At 52.2% G+C, this 12,979-nt stretch overlaps 1 protein-coding gene across 1 annotated transcript; it reads right to left on the minus strand.

Moving 5' to 3' along the window:
- Positions 1-5,245: 5,245 nt before the first annotated feature.
- On the minus strand, positions 5,246-10,750 carry Irx1 (iroquois homeobox 1). The gene is made up of 4 exons (XM_021180979.1): positions 10,246-10,750; positions 6,282-7,317; positions 5,912-5,984; positions 5,246-5,684 (listed from the first exon to the last, which is right to left on the minus strand). Exons 1-4 carry the CDS (start codon positions 10,519-10,521, stop codon positions 5,627-5,629), a joined length of 1,443 nt encoding a protein of 480 aa, XP_021036638.1. The 5' UTR covers positions 10,522-10,750; the 3' UTR covers positions 5,246-5,626.
- Positions 10,751-12,979: the final 2,229 nt, after the last annotated feature.

Here is a 12,979-nt window from a genome sequence, read left to right on the forward strand (position 1 = left end):
TTCACTCCAGCAGACAGACCCTCTCCCATCTTCTGACCTTCTACAGCAACAAAGAGCTGTCTCTCCCAACTGAAAAATAACTAGAGAAGAAGTCAGGCTGCATTCTTCCCTATTCCAGGAGAGCATGGAAGGAAAGAAATTAAAGATGATTTTGGAGTTAGAATTCAAAATAAAAACCCTCTGGGTATTTTAAGCTGCAGTACACAATCCAGGGCTGGTCTCTGTGGTTGTGGGTGCAGAAGCTGCCTGATCAGCGTGGGGAAAGAAAGGTGGCCTTAGGTCATGAGTTCAGTACTTTATCTCGTCTCCATCCTCTGTGCATCCCAACCTTAGCCTCTCCTTGTCCAACCAATACAGCCAAGAAGCTGAAGAACAGATAGGGAAATCAGAAATAGCCTGGGAGTTTTCAGAAAACCAGCAGTGACTTAAAGAAAAAGCTGGTCCTCCGACCCTACCCAAGGACATCTCCCTGCCTAGAGGACAGTGAGAGCTCTTTCTTCACAGGCTGACAACAGCAGCCAGCAGAGTGGCTTCCCACACCAAGCCTCATACCAATACTCCAGAGCCCTGTGAGGGGAGGGTCCTACCCTTTGGGTCCCTTGTGGCAGGACCAGATTCAGAAAATCCATGCACGGGCCAGCTAATTTTGGCTCATCTTCCAGATTCTCCTCTCTGCTGCCCCTCTTCAGGCAACCTTAGGATTTTAGGCTACACAAGACCCCTCCACCATGGTGGCAGGGTGACTCTCAGAGCTCTTCTCTCCAATGAAAACAACCGTTAAAAGTACACAATTTACCACTGCTTTGGTATAAAGACCACAGCTACAGAAATGGTCCATTTGAAACAGTTTCCAGCAGGCCTCCAGAGTGTGAGGCCCTAGCCCGGCTGGCTGGAATAACCCAGCATAACTTGGTTTATGGCATCTTTAGACACTTTCCCAAGATACAAAGGCCTCCAGCAGCCCCCATGTGGTGACCTTTAGAGGCCTTATAGCTCCAGCTCTGGAGCCATAATTAGAGCAGGCTTGCTCCATGGGGGCACACTGGAGATTGCAGTGTCTGGTGGCAGTAAACTGCTCCTGGGATCCCTGCAGGGTCTCCATGGTGGCCATGCAACTGAATACCCATGAGGAACTTCAACCCAGGACAGCTCCTTGGCCTGCAGCTGCAAGCAGCCTTTGAGCTGAGACTCTCTCATTCTGGGCACCTCACCCCCTAAACCACCTACAGGCAATGAAGGAATCCCTCAAACTGGGCAAGCACTGCCACCATTCTCAGGGCATGGCCTGACTTCAGCTCTTCTGTCTCCTGGCTCCTCCTACCCTAGATGCCAACACTACCATCAATCCAATCCACACGTCCTCCCCACAGCTTTGTCTCTGAGAGCCGCATCTATGTTCTCCCTCACTACCCAACACACTTAGAATCCTGTACCCTAAAGCCTCCGTGTCTCTAACTCAGGGCATCCTAGAGCCTGGATGACTCCTCCTACAGTGCTCCATCCCATAATGAGGACAGAGAGGCCTAGAAATTGGTCTGGCCGTGCAAATCCCTCTGGCTGGTGTACTCCAAACCCTGCTCCCTCTCAACACCTCACTCAACAAGTGACCCTCTCTGGGCTCTGCGTCCTTCCCTATTTTCAGAATTTCCATTTGCAGTAAGTATTGGCAAATGACCAGTCAGTTTGGGAACACAATTTCTGTTCTATACTCCTCTAAACTCCCAAGCCAGTATCCACAAGCCCCCCCCACACACATCCATCATGGAAGGCTCACTCCTTTCTGGTGGGAAAACACCCTCTATAAGATGGAAGCACGCCTGGGGTCTCTGCTCCTTCAGGAGAGGGGAAAGACCGATCAAAGACCGATCAGGGTTCACAGAGCTCCCCCTCAGATGAGGTTTGGAGGATTTGTGAGATGGACTAGAAGCCAGATCCAAGGCACCCCCAGGTGCTGTGTCTGGCCCTGTCCTCCCTCTTTTTCTCTCTTTCCTCATTCTCTGCCTAAGTCTAAACCAAAGGACAACTGGAGCTCAGCAGGGCATGATTCATCGGTGGCGCCCTTCTGAGCCAAGACCCATATTACATTAATCAGTGTCACACCACTATAATGGAGATATGAATATGAATTCTCCATATTGCAGGGAGATAAATGCGCTTTTATATAATGGATCAAGGAAAGAGGGCTGGATGAGGGAGCAGGGTGACTGCACAAGTTCTATCAGGTCAGCCAAGGGGAGCGATGCTCACCCCACAGGAGATGGGCTGGGCACTGAAGCATGGGGCCCTAGACTAGAGTCGTTTCTCACCCTTCCATGTCCTTTGTAACCTTCCAAAGAAGCTCAGAGAGAGACAGTCTGGGCAGGATGCTGAATGTCCTTCTCAAAGGGAGGAAGGACATTCTATGCAGAGGCCACCAGTTCTATGTGGAGTCCCATCCCCACACCCAGCTCCTCCCTTCCGATCTCAGAGTTGTCCCCACACTGGGGATGACACCTGGGACAAGGTGTTGCCAGAAGCGTCCTGCACAGGCAAAAACTTCCCAAGGAACATTTGTGGCTCTCATGGTAGATGTTGGTATTTCTAAGTTCTCTGAGACCATGTTTTGTTTTGTTTTGTTTTGTTTTGTTTTGTTTTGTTTTGTTTTCAAAAGATTAAGTTCCCAGCACCCAGCACCCATCAGGGCACAACAATATATTTGTACATGTGTAGCAGCTGTAGAGGAAGATGTGAACACACAATGCAAACCAATGCTTTGGGGCTTGATTTAAAAATCATTTTTTTTTAAACTTTTCACTGAAGAAAAGCAATTCTGACTGAGATCTGACCTGTGTACTGTCATGGCTGATTCTCAGGAGAAGGACTCCTCCGGCTGCCCAGTTCCACCTTCTAGACTACTAGATTCTGTCAGTGAGGCACAAGCTAGTTCAATGGCTGCACATGCTGGCAGAGCACCTCAAATGTATTTTGCAAGGGATAAAAGGAGATAGAAGGGAGGTACTTGGGCAATGACTAGATTCAGAGATGTGAAAAGAAGACCTTACCTGCCTGAGCTGAAGGAATCCACCAGAGTTCAGCTGCAGCTTCCCAAGTCACCCAGAACAAATCTCCCAGCAGACATTTTGAAGGTCTGAGTAGCGTGCCAGCATGCCTGGCTATCCCATTCCTCATTCCAGATACAAGGCATGGTTGGTTAGGTTTCTTCAGAGATGCAGTTTCATCAGGGAACCCACTCCAGAGCCTCTGGGTTGAGGATCCAGAGACAGGAGGCTCCACGAAACTTCAACAAGTGTGTTGTAAAAGGGTACTTTTGACTTAGCAAACTTCATCAGGACAGAGAAAGCACAGCTTACAGTCCAGAGCCCACTTTTGCCTCCAAATGCCAGTGGCCTGGCAGGCCCCCAGACACCCACCGCACACATGCTCACACACATGATTGATCCCAGGAACAAGCACTAAGCCTTGTCACTACAAATCCATGCTTTTGCCTAGGGAGTCCCAAAGCCTAACTGTCCCAGAGTTTCAAGGAGCCCCAGAAACACGACCAGCAGGGGTCAAGGTCCCATTCTGCTTTCGGACCATAGAGGGCGCCTCGAGCATGTCCATTCAGACCTCGGAGCTCCCACCAGTTTAGCAGAGGGCGTCTAGGGGACCCAAGTCTACCTAGCTGGAGTGCCCAACTCCTTAGCTGCTCGGTCATCATAGGATGCACAGCGCACTGATTCGTGACCCCACGTGTGGTACAGTTTCTTGCCTTGGCAGCATCTTCGAATCTCTCTCTCTCTCTCTCTCTCTCTCTCTCTCTCTCTCTCTCTCTCTCTCTCTCTCTCTCTCTCATCTGGAGGTTCAGAAATCCAATCCTTACTCAACCTGAGACAAGAGTGGGAAGAATTGAGAAGAGGGAGCATGCCCTGAGTGCAGTGTGGCCCCAGCAGTGCACAGGGTGCCTGCTGGTCCTTGATGCAAGCAAGTAGCAGTGGTCGAAGGCACATGGTCTTCCCCTGGGTATGCAGGCGCGTGTGCACACACACACACACACACACACACACACACACACACACACACACCAACACCAGGACTCTTCTGGGCAGCCCGGGGAGAAAGCAAGTTTCCTGGCAGCTGGGAAGAGCTGAGTCTAAACTGGGGAGAGACTGCCCAACTTTGTCCCCATTTAGCCTGTTTTCCCCACAGTTTACATCGTCTTAGGAAGTTTTACTATTTGCTTGCGCAGTCGTCATGAATCCCAATCCGGTAGCCATCATAGTCCTAAAAGTCCTGTCTCTGGTTAGGCAGAGTCCTCAGCTCTGCAGAAAAGTGCGCAGGCAGGCGACTGGCTGGTAAGCCGCAAAGAAGGAGTGGTGGGACTCCTAACTCTCCACTGTGGTTTTCAGAACTGCTTGCTGGCCGGTGCCTTAAGGAGCTATCGCCTTCCCTCATTGTTGCTACAGTCCTCCTCAGCCTTCTCCAGCACAGCTGGGGGACAATTAGTTCAGGCTTCAGCTGATGTACGCACAGTCTGCAGATCGTCCTACCCGGGTTTAAAGATGAGCCCTAGGCAACCCCCTCACTACAATCGCCACTCACTCCCCACCCCGTAGCGCACCTTTTCTCTGAAGCCACTGCTGAATCTTGAATCGCAAACCCAGGGAACCCCGGAACTCGGAACCGAACCCTATGTCGCTCATCTATATGAGAATATTTTTTTAAAGAGAACCTTCCGTTTTCTCCTCTTTACACTTAAACAAGTGACTAAACACACTGCGAGCAATATTTCATACTCCATTACGTCCACGCTCTGACTAGAAAACGACCCTCCTCTAAAACGCACCGCTCACAGAACTAGTGAGTAATTGATTTCGAGCCCGAAGTTCCCCTTTGGGAGTGTGATTGAAAATTCTCTTCATTTCCCCCCATTTTGATCCACTTTAAAACATCGGTTTTGTAAACTGTCTAAAATTGAACGCATTTACGTACTTTAAAAGGCTGCTCCATATAAACGCTTGTCTAAGCGTGGCAAAGATTTACACTGCCAACAAGAAGCTGGCCTAGGAGCAAAACGAACAAATTCAACCACTACCATCACGGACTGTGCGCCTGACACTCGGTGGAAACACTGTTCCAAGCCCCTTTTCCCAAAAGAGTCTGGCAAAACCACAGCCCCTGAACTGTGTCCAGAATTTCAAGATCGCAAACATCATGGCCTCCCCCAAAACTCAGGAGGACAGGGACAAACAGCTGTAGCCGCGTGGACATCGTTTCATTTAGTTTATTAGACAAAAATATATGATTTAAACAAGTTCGCTGACGCGCTATTTACAATCTGAAATCACGCTATATACAGAAAGGGGAAAAAAGAAACAAAGAAGACACAAACACAGAGGTGGGGGGCATTTACCGAATCGGATAATCAACCCGAGCGGCAGGCTGAGCCTTACTCCCCCCTTCCCAAGCGCTTAGGCAGGATGAGCCCCTTTCTGCAGAGAGCGATGTGTGAGAATCACTGACGCTGCCGTCACGTTTGTCCTTTACACAAGTCTCAAATATTTGTCTTAATTCTTCCCTCGTCCCCCCCAACCCCTCCCCCTCCCCTCCCCCCCGCAAAAGTAAAAGACAACCCCCCCCCCCTTAATCAGGCAGACGGGAGGGCTGCGAGGATCCGAGGCGTTCCCTCCTGCGGGGCCAGCGAGCTGTATGAGAAACAGCAAGAAGACACCAGCAATGAGTAAACAGATCCAGCGCCACCAAGCCCCAGCCTCTTCCGGCAGAGCCCGGGCTAGAGCTAGACCGCCTCCCAACAGTCTCCCTGCTCCAGAGAACTGGAGCAAGCTAGGCGGATTGTGCTCTCCAATTAGGACTTCAGGACCCTCGCCGCTACTTCCATCCCGCCCCAGGGCAAAAGCTAAAAAGCACTCACTTGTCGCGCACGGGCTGGAAGGGCGACTTTAACTGTTGTGGGGGCGAATCCGGTCTGGTGACTAGGTCTCTCTCTGCAAGGAAAGAGAAGATTTGCAAGATTAGGAAAAGGGTTAGGTAGTGGAGTGTTCAGGTTAGAAGGGTTTCTATGCCCAGATTCCTTAATAATGCTCAGGTATATTTTCTGTGACCAATGTCTGCCCCTATACCTCCGTGGAACAAGCCCTTGGATACAGCTCAGTGCCTCGGTGAGACCTAGGCCTAGCTACTACATTAAGCCTCCCCTACCCATCACCACTATCACTCACTCATCTCTAGGTCTCTGTATGTCCGAGACCAAATAAGTAGATGCGACCTTGTGGCTCCGGTACCTGGAAGTGTAGGACTGCTGCGTGTGGAGGCCTTCTCACCATGAAGCACCCCGGTGGCAACCTGGACTGGCGGTTGTGGAGGAGGTGGTGCGGTCAGGTGTGGGCCGTGAGGTGCTGCATGCGGCGCGCTGACGCCCAGGAAAGATCGCATGTTCAGCAGCGAGCCCTGTGCTAGGAACGCGCCGTTGGTCCAGTTGGAAAACTTGCCTATGTGACAGGTGTACAGTCCGTGGCTGGGTAGAAAGGCCGGGTGTTGCAGGGGTGAGCCGCTGGGCGGCCCGTGTGCGCTGGCGTGGCTGGAGGGTGGCGGTGGAGACGCCTTAGGCGCACCGTCGGGGCTAGTGGCTGTCTCAGCCAGAGACCAGATCTTGGGCTTGCTGTGCGGCGCGCCCTGCAGGCCGACCGCCGCGGCGCCAGGACTCAGCAGGCGTGTACTGCCGGGCTCTGAGACCTCCTTAACCAGGCCCAAGGGCGAATCTTGGGACTTGAGTGTCTCAGCGGCCGACAACGGGGAGCTCTGGTCCCGAGCTGAGGCGGGAGGGGCTACGCGCGCCCTAGGAGCCTCTGCCTTGTCCTCCTCGTCTTCGTTGCTCTGGTCGCCATCACGCTCGTCGATCTGATCGATGTCAATGCTCTCCAGGTCGATCTCCTCGTCGTCCTCGGCCTTCTCGGGGTCGCCCTCGGTGTCGCTGCCAAAGAGGGCGCCGTCTTCCTGGTCCTTGCTGCGCGCCCCCCAAGTCACCTTGTTCTCCTTCTTGAGGCGCCGGCGCGCATTGGCGAACCAGGTGGAGACCTGTGTGAGGGTCATCTTGGTGATAATGGCCAGCATGATCTTCTCTCCTTTGGTGGGGTATGGGTTCTTGCGGTGTTCGTTGAGCCAGGCTTTCAGCGTGCTGGTGCTCTCGCGCGTGGCGTTCTTGGGCCGTCCGGGATCCCCGTATTGAAACTGGCCATAGGGGTAATAAGCAGGCGTTGTGTGGGCTGCGAAGGTAGCTGGGTGCACCCCGGGGTTGTCCTTCAGTTCATACTGAGAGCCCTGAAGCAACCGCAGAGCAAGAGAGAAGAGAGAAAGAAGTAGAGAGAGAAAAGAGATGGGGAGAGATGAGTTTCAGGAGCTAGGAAAGGAAGACCCGTGCTGCTGTGGACCCTAGGGGCACTTGATTCACCAGGCTCAGAAAAGGAACAAGCGCGTGCGCTCACACACACACACACACACACACACACACACACACCCCACTACTTGGAGAGTCAAGGCAGCTGGAGTCTTAAACTGGATTGAAGGCATTGGGTCTCCACTAAACAGATTTTTAAAAAACTGTTGTTCACTCTAGAAAAACTTCTAGAAGCCCTGGATTTTTAGAACTCAGCGCAAGCCCTGCCCCTCCCCCTTCCCGAGTCTTCCCAGAACCCTTGGTTCCCAACACCACCCCTTCCCAAAATTCAAATTTTCAAGTTCAGCTTACACTAGCTGGAGGGGGAAACCTTTTCTGTAGACTGATGAAACAGTTTCTCCAAAGTGAAGCACTCAGAATTCAAGGCCCCTCCTTCTCACCCTGAAGGACTCAATCAAAATAAACCATCCAGGGCACTCTTCAGTCTAAATTCACCACCAATTTAAAATGAAAGCAAGCCCTCTTTTTGCCTCTCAAATTAATCTGCATATAATGGTTTCACTCACACTTAGAGGTCTGTAGCGGTGACAGGTAATTTAAAATTTAATCCTGGCCATCCTCAGTAACAGTGACAAAACACATTTTTTTTAAAAAAAATACAAAAGAAGAGCTTATCCGGTAAAATATTAACGTCAGGCCCTGGAGCCACAGGCTGAAGCTCGGGGGAACCGGTTCAGTTTCCTGGGCCTCTTCTTGGTTACTTTATCTCTTTAAGTTTGACTTTGATCTGCAGCCGAGCAAACAGAAACTGTTTGCAGGCATTTAGAGGCCATGATTTATTTGCAATCAATATTCTTTTTATCATCAGTAGTAAAACACAGCAAGTCAAATTATCCCATCAGGTTTTTTGGTAAATAACATTTTATCTTTCTAACAGCCTCGTTAGGCCTCATTATTACCATAAATTGCCCAGACAGACATTCACTCACAATTTTATCTTTTGGGTTCCAAATACTGGATCATAAAAGATTGGAAAGCTAGGCCTCAGCTGAGGGTTTGGATTTAGACTGACTTTCCAAGAACCCGGTAGGAGACCTGGAGGTAACACAAACACCTTAGGGGACGAATTTTATTTTTCCTTTTAGTTTAAAGAGAAAACAAAATTAAACAACACCAAAAACCTCCTGTGGACCTTCCCTACCTCACCACAATGGGAGCAGACCCCTCCCCCACAAGCACACAGGCAGGATTCCCAAATGGCTCACATCTGTATTCAAATTTTTAGTTAAAAAAAATCCTCGCGAAAATAATAACTAAATCACCCTCCACCTTCAATTTTAAAAAAGATACAGTTACCAGGCTAGCAAAAAAAGAAGTCGGAACCCTAAAAAAGTTACTAAAAGCTTATTTCTTTGGCTAATTAGTTTAGCGATCGAGGCCGTGCCTAAGAGGTTTCTGTGGCCCGAATTCGTTTGTGCCTGGCCATTGTAAAATGTATATTTCGTTTTTCAAAATTATTTTAGTTGTAATCGTAAAGGAGAAATTCGGCCTCGTCTCTGCTGGGAATTGTTTTTGAAAGGGCACCTTGTAAATCTCTCATCGCTCCCGGGGCATATTGGCTGTCTGAACAAAATGGGGGTTGATCTTCCTGGTTGGGAAGCATCCGAAAGGCAACTGGCTGGCCGGACCACTGAGAAATAGGCTTTCTTTCTAAACTACAAGAAAAGTTCGGAAAATCGCGCTAGCCGCTTTGCTTCTGCACAGTTGGAGGCCAACCTTTTAAAGGAGTCTGGTCTGGTCTGTTTTGCCAGAGACTGGATAATTCAGGGTTCTTGGAAATTGCTCTATCTAGAAGATAGCAGGGCAGCAGGGGGCTGCCTTCCAAAAACCAGTGCCCGCCTCGCAATTTGCTAGCGGCCTCAAGTTTAAGCAGCCCGACCTTTCAGTTAAACCAAGGAAAAGTGATCGTTCGTTAGGACAGACAGGCCAATACTCCTGTGGAGAATTAAATTTAAACACACACCCCCATCTGACACCCACTGGGACAGGAGATCGGAGAGCACCATTTATTTTAAGCTCTGGGACACTGTTCCTTTAACTCTCCCTTATGTAACACGGGAAGAAAAGTGCTTTTCTTTCGGCTCAAATGAAAAGTTTGGCAACTTACGAAAGTAAAGGCAAACACCATTTCGGAAGCCAGAATTTATGTCAACTTAGTATTTCTTAGCCCCGATTCCTATGGTCCCTACACACTCCATTAAGAGACCTCTCTGCTCTGCCGATGTCTATTGTTTGTTGGGATGTTTTTGATCGACTCCGCTAGGTTTAACCGGTTCCTTTTGGCAAAGTCTAGGGCAACTATGTCTGCTCTGCCAAAGAGGGAGAAGGAAGGTCTTCTGGGCCCAAGGGAAAGCTCTTGCGGCGCTCAGACGAGGCCGGCCGCCAGGCTAGGACAGTGTTAGTAAAGCGGCCCTGGCTGAGGGGGCCCGGCGGGCCTGCCCTGTCGCACTGGAGGCGCCTGGCGATTTTGCCCCGGACCTCCAGATCCTGTCGCGTTCTCAGGCCTGCTCTCGAGGCTTCTCTCCACTAGCGCGCAACCCGCTTTTCGGCTCCGGTCTCCAACCTCCCAAGACCGCAGTGGTCACTGCCTGGGCCTCTGGGTACTCTCGAGTCCCCAGGGAAAGAGGTCTCCGCCACCGGATCCCCTCTGCAGGACCCTTCTCGTTCCTTTCCCAGACACTGCCTGCGGATCCTCTGTTTCTCTGTTGGGCCAGCCACTCCCGATGTCCCCTGGCGCGGTGATCTCCCGTGGGTGCGGGCCAGGAGGACGCGCGGGAGGCGGGAGCACTCACCATCTGCGAGAAGAGGCTGAGGTCCGCGGCATAGGGCAAGAAGGCGCTGTAGTTGGGTGCGCCCGCGTACGGTCCCGCCGCGGCATACATGCCCAGCACCGAGGTGACCGCGGCCGCTCCCGCGCCCGCTCCCAGCTCCGCAGTCCCGGGACGGCCGGACGAGGCGGCGGCCGCAGCAGCCGCGGCCGCAGCCAGCACCCCAGGGCGCTCTCCACCATAGGCGCCCGGGCCCGCGGCGCTTAGGTATTGCGGGTAGCCCAGCTGCGGGAAGGACATGTCCGCGGGCTCGGTGGTGGCGGAGGGCAACACTAACTGCGCGGGCAAGAAGACCGGCTGGCGATCGGAGGAGGCACGACTCGGGGGCTGCGGGCCGCAGACCGGGCGCGCTCCGGCCGGCCCGGGGGCGGGGGCCGCTCGCTGTTCTTCGGCCCAGTGCTTGCTGGCGGCGCCCGGCTCCCGGCTGCGCCCGGATCCGAGATCGCGCGCCGACTGCGGCGGCCGCCCTCCGCTCGGCGGCGGGGCTCTCAGACACAATTTGAAGTTGATGCTTTGATTGGCATCCCCTTGAGCACAGGCCCCGCCCCTGGCTCCCCTCCCGCCCCCTCCCTGCCTCCAGCCCGCCCTCGCTGGCCGCTCCCGCCCCTCACGGCGAGCACGTGGTGCCCCGCGCCCGCCGGGCCACCTCCTCCTCCGGTGGGCGCGCACGGCCCGTCTGCTGGTGTGGGTCCGGAGGCCGCAGGCTCCTTCCCAACCAGCCCCCGCGGCTTTTGACAACCTGTCGACACCGGTTTACAGCTGTCTGACACCCGGTTTTGCATCGGAGATCTGTTCCCCCATCCCCTTTTAACAAAAGCAACTCGGGGATTGCGTTTCTACAGCTGGGGTGGCAGGGAAAGAGGCCTGGGGCCAGGGGACAGTCTATAGCGAACAGCCTTTCCTCTGTGGCTGGCTCTGCAGCACCTCCATGGGACATATTTGGCTGAAGTGTTCGGATAAATCTACGCGTGGCTTGACACCTCGGATACAGGGTGCGTCGTCTCTCTGGCCCCACTTGGTATCAACAGATACTCTGGAAATTGCTGGCCCCCCTTGCACTTGGAGAATCGGGTTGTGGCCGCGCTCTGTCAGCTTCTCCAAATATAAAAACTTTTAAAAATGGGCAAGCCAGCTGAGAAGTCGCTGCCTAGCGGAGGAGAGCTCCTAGAGGGTGGGGGAAAGAATTGTAGGAGGGGACGGATCCTCGCAAGGTAAAAGAACTAGCAAATCTTGCCAACAGTCATCTACCACCCTCTTCCAGTTTGGGAGAAGCCTTCAAGGCCTGGGCTCCTGCGTTTGTCCACTAGGTGTGCAGACGCGGAGAGTCAACACGAGTGAAGCTCAGGTACCTGAGGCGGCGCTGCGACTAGCCAGTCCAACAGGACAGGACAGCCGCTAGTCCCCTGCCTTTGAGTCCCCCACGACAACCCCCCCCCATCCCCGCCCAATTCCTATCTCAGACGCTGGGAGAATAAGAACTAGGCAATTTGAAAGCCAGGGACCTGGCTGCTCTGTTCTCAGGGCAGACTTGAAATGCTCCTTCATCTCTCAATCAGTGCGGCTGACCAGAGAAAGATGCTTCTGCACATGGTGCCCTAGATTGGTATTGGAAGTCCAGAACCAAAATGTCCAGAAACTCCTAGTGCCTCGTTTCTTGCTGCTGTCTATAATGTGACAGAGGCTTGAGTGTGTCACATCACATGATCCTGGTGGAGCTTCACCTTCAGGGTCTAATTTCTGATTGAGAGAATTAAGGGGTACAGTGACAGGCTTGACAGAGAGCCCCAACATGCATACTGGAATGCTGCTGTCCAGGGCCATCGGGACCCTGGACACCAGCTAAGGCACATTTGCTTGCCTGGAGTCTCCTGCAACATCAGGAAGTCCTCGCTTATAGGTCTTGAAATCAGACACTAAACCTTGCCTGTAATTAGCCACAATACAGCTCTTAAAGGTAGTTACTAATTACTAGTGGGAAAATCGGGTAATTTTCATTTTCTTTGCTCTGGTTCAGGTCTTCTTGTTTAATCAGGCTATTTCCTCCATCTGACCCTGCATACTTCATGACCCCAACACCCCTTGGAATGTCAGGACCTGCTTTCCTGCTTGGATTTAGTCTGGAGGGTACCCCAAGGGAACCCCCAGAGTTCTAGCTTATGAAGCTCCTAATTGTGACCTCTTCTTGTTTCCCAGCTCATCAGTCATCTTGTAGCCAGAATCTTGGGACCCTTATCTTACATCCTCCAAACAAACAAATCACTGCAGGGAAGTTCTAGAGAAGAGCGGGTCTGACCATTGTTCTGGCTCAGTGAACCCGGGACTGACTTCAGATGACAGGTAAATTCAGGAAAGATAAGCCCTGAGCTGTTACCTCAGAGAAGGAGGGAGGAAGTCAGTCCAAATACATCTTCTTACCAGTATGTAGTGGCAGAGGGGTCACCAGCTTGTCATTACTCCCACAACTGCCTGCTTGAGTTGCAGGTGTTGGGCCTCCTGCCTTAGGTCTATTAGACTTATTTGGAAAGGGTTTGGGAAAGAATTGGGGATACTTTGTCCTCACACCCACTGGCCCACCATTGCTACTTCTCGCTCTATGTAGGTCACCTGCACCAAAGACAGGAAATGGGTGGAAACTGCAAGATAATTCCAGCGGATCCAGCTGGGCAGTTTTGGTAACTTCCCTTGAGGCCTGGGTAGC

Source organism: Mus caroli, chromosome 13, assembly GCF_900094665.2.
Source record: "Mus caroli chromosome 13, CAROLI_EIJ_v1.1, whole genome shotgun sequence".
In the NCBI taxonomy this organism is placed as follows: domain Eukaryota; kingdom Metazoa; phylum Chordata; class Mammalia; order Rodentia; family Muridae; genus Mus; species Mus caroli.

Excerpts from the sequence above, each read along its gene's own strand:
- Irx1 (XM_021180979.1), bottom strand. The coding sequence starts at position 10,521 with ATGTCCTTCCCGCAGCTGGGCTACCCGCAATACCTAAGCGCCGCGGGC. Across the intron at positions 7,318-10,245 it reads TCAGCCTCTTCTCGCAGATG|GGCTCTCAGTATGAACTGAA; the intron begins GTGAGTGCTCCC and ends CGGTTGCTTCAG. Across the intron at positions 5,685-5,911 it reads TTCCAGCCCGTGCGCGACAA|CTCGCTGGCCCCGCAGGAGG; the intron begins GTGAGTGCTTTT and ends TTTCTCATACAG.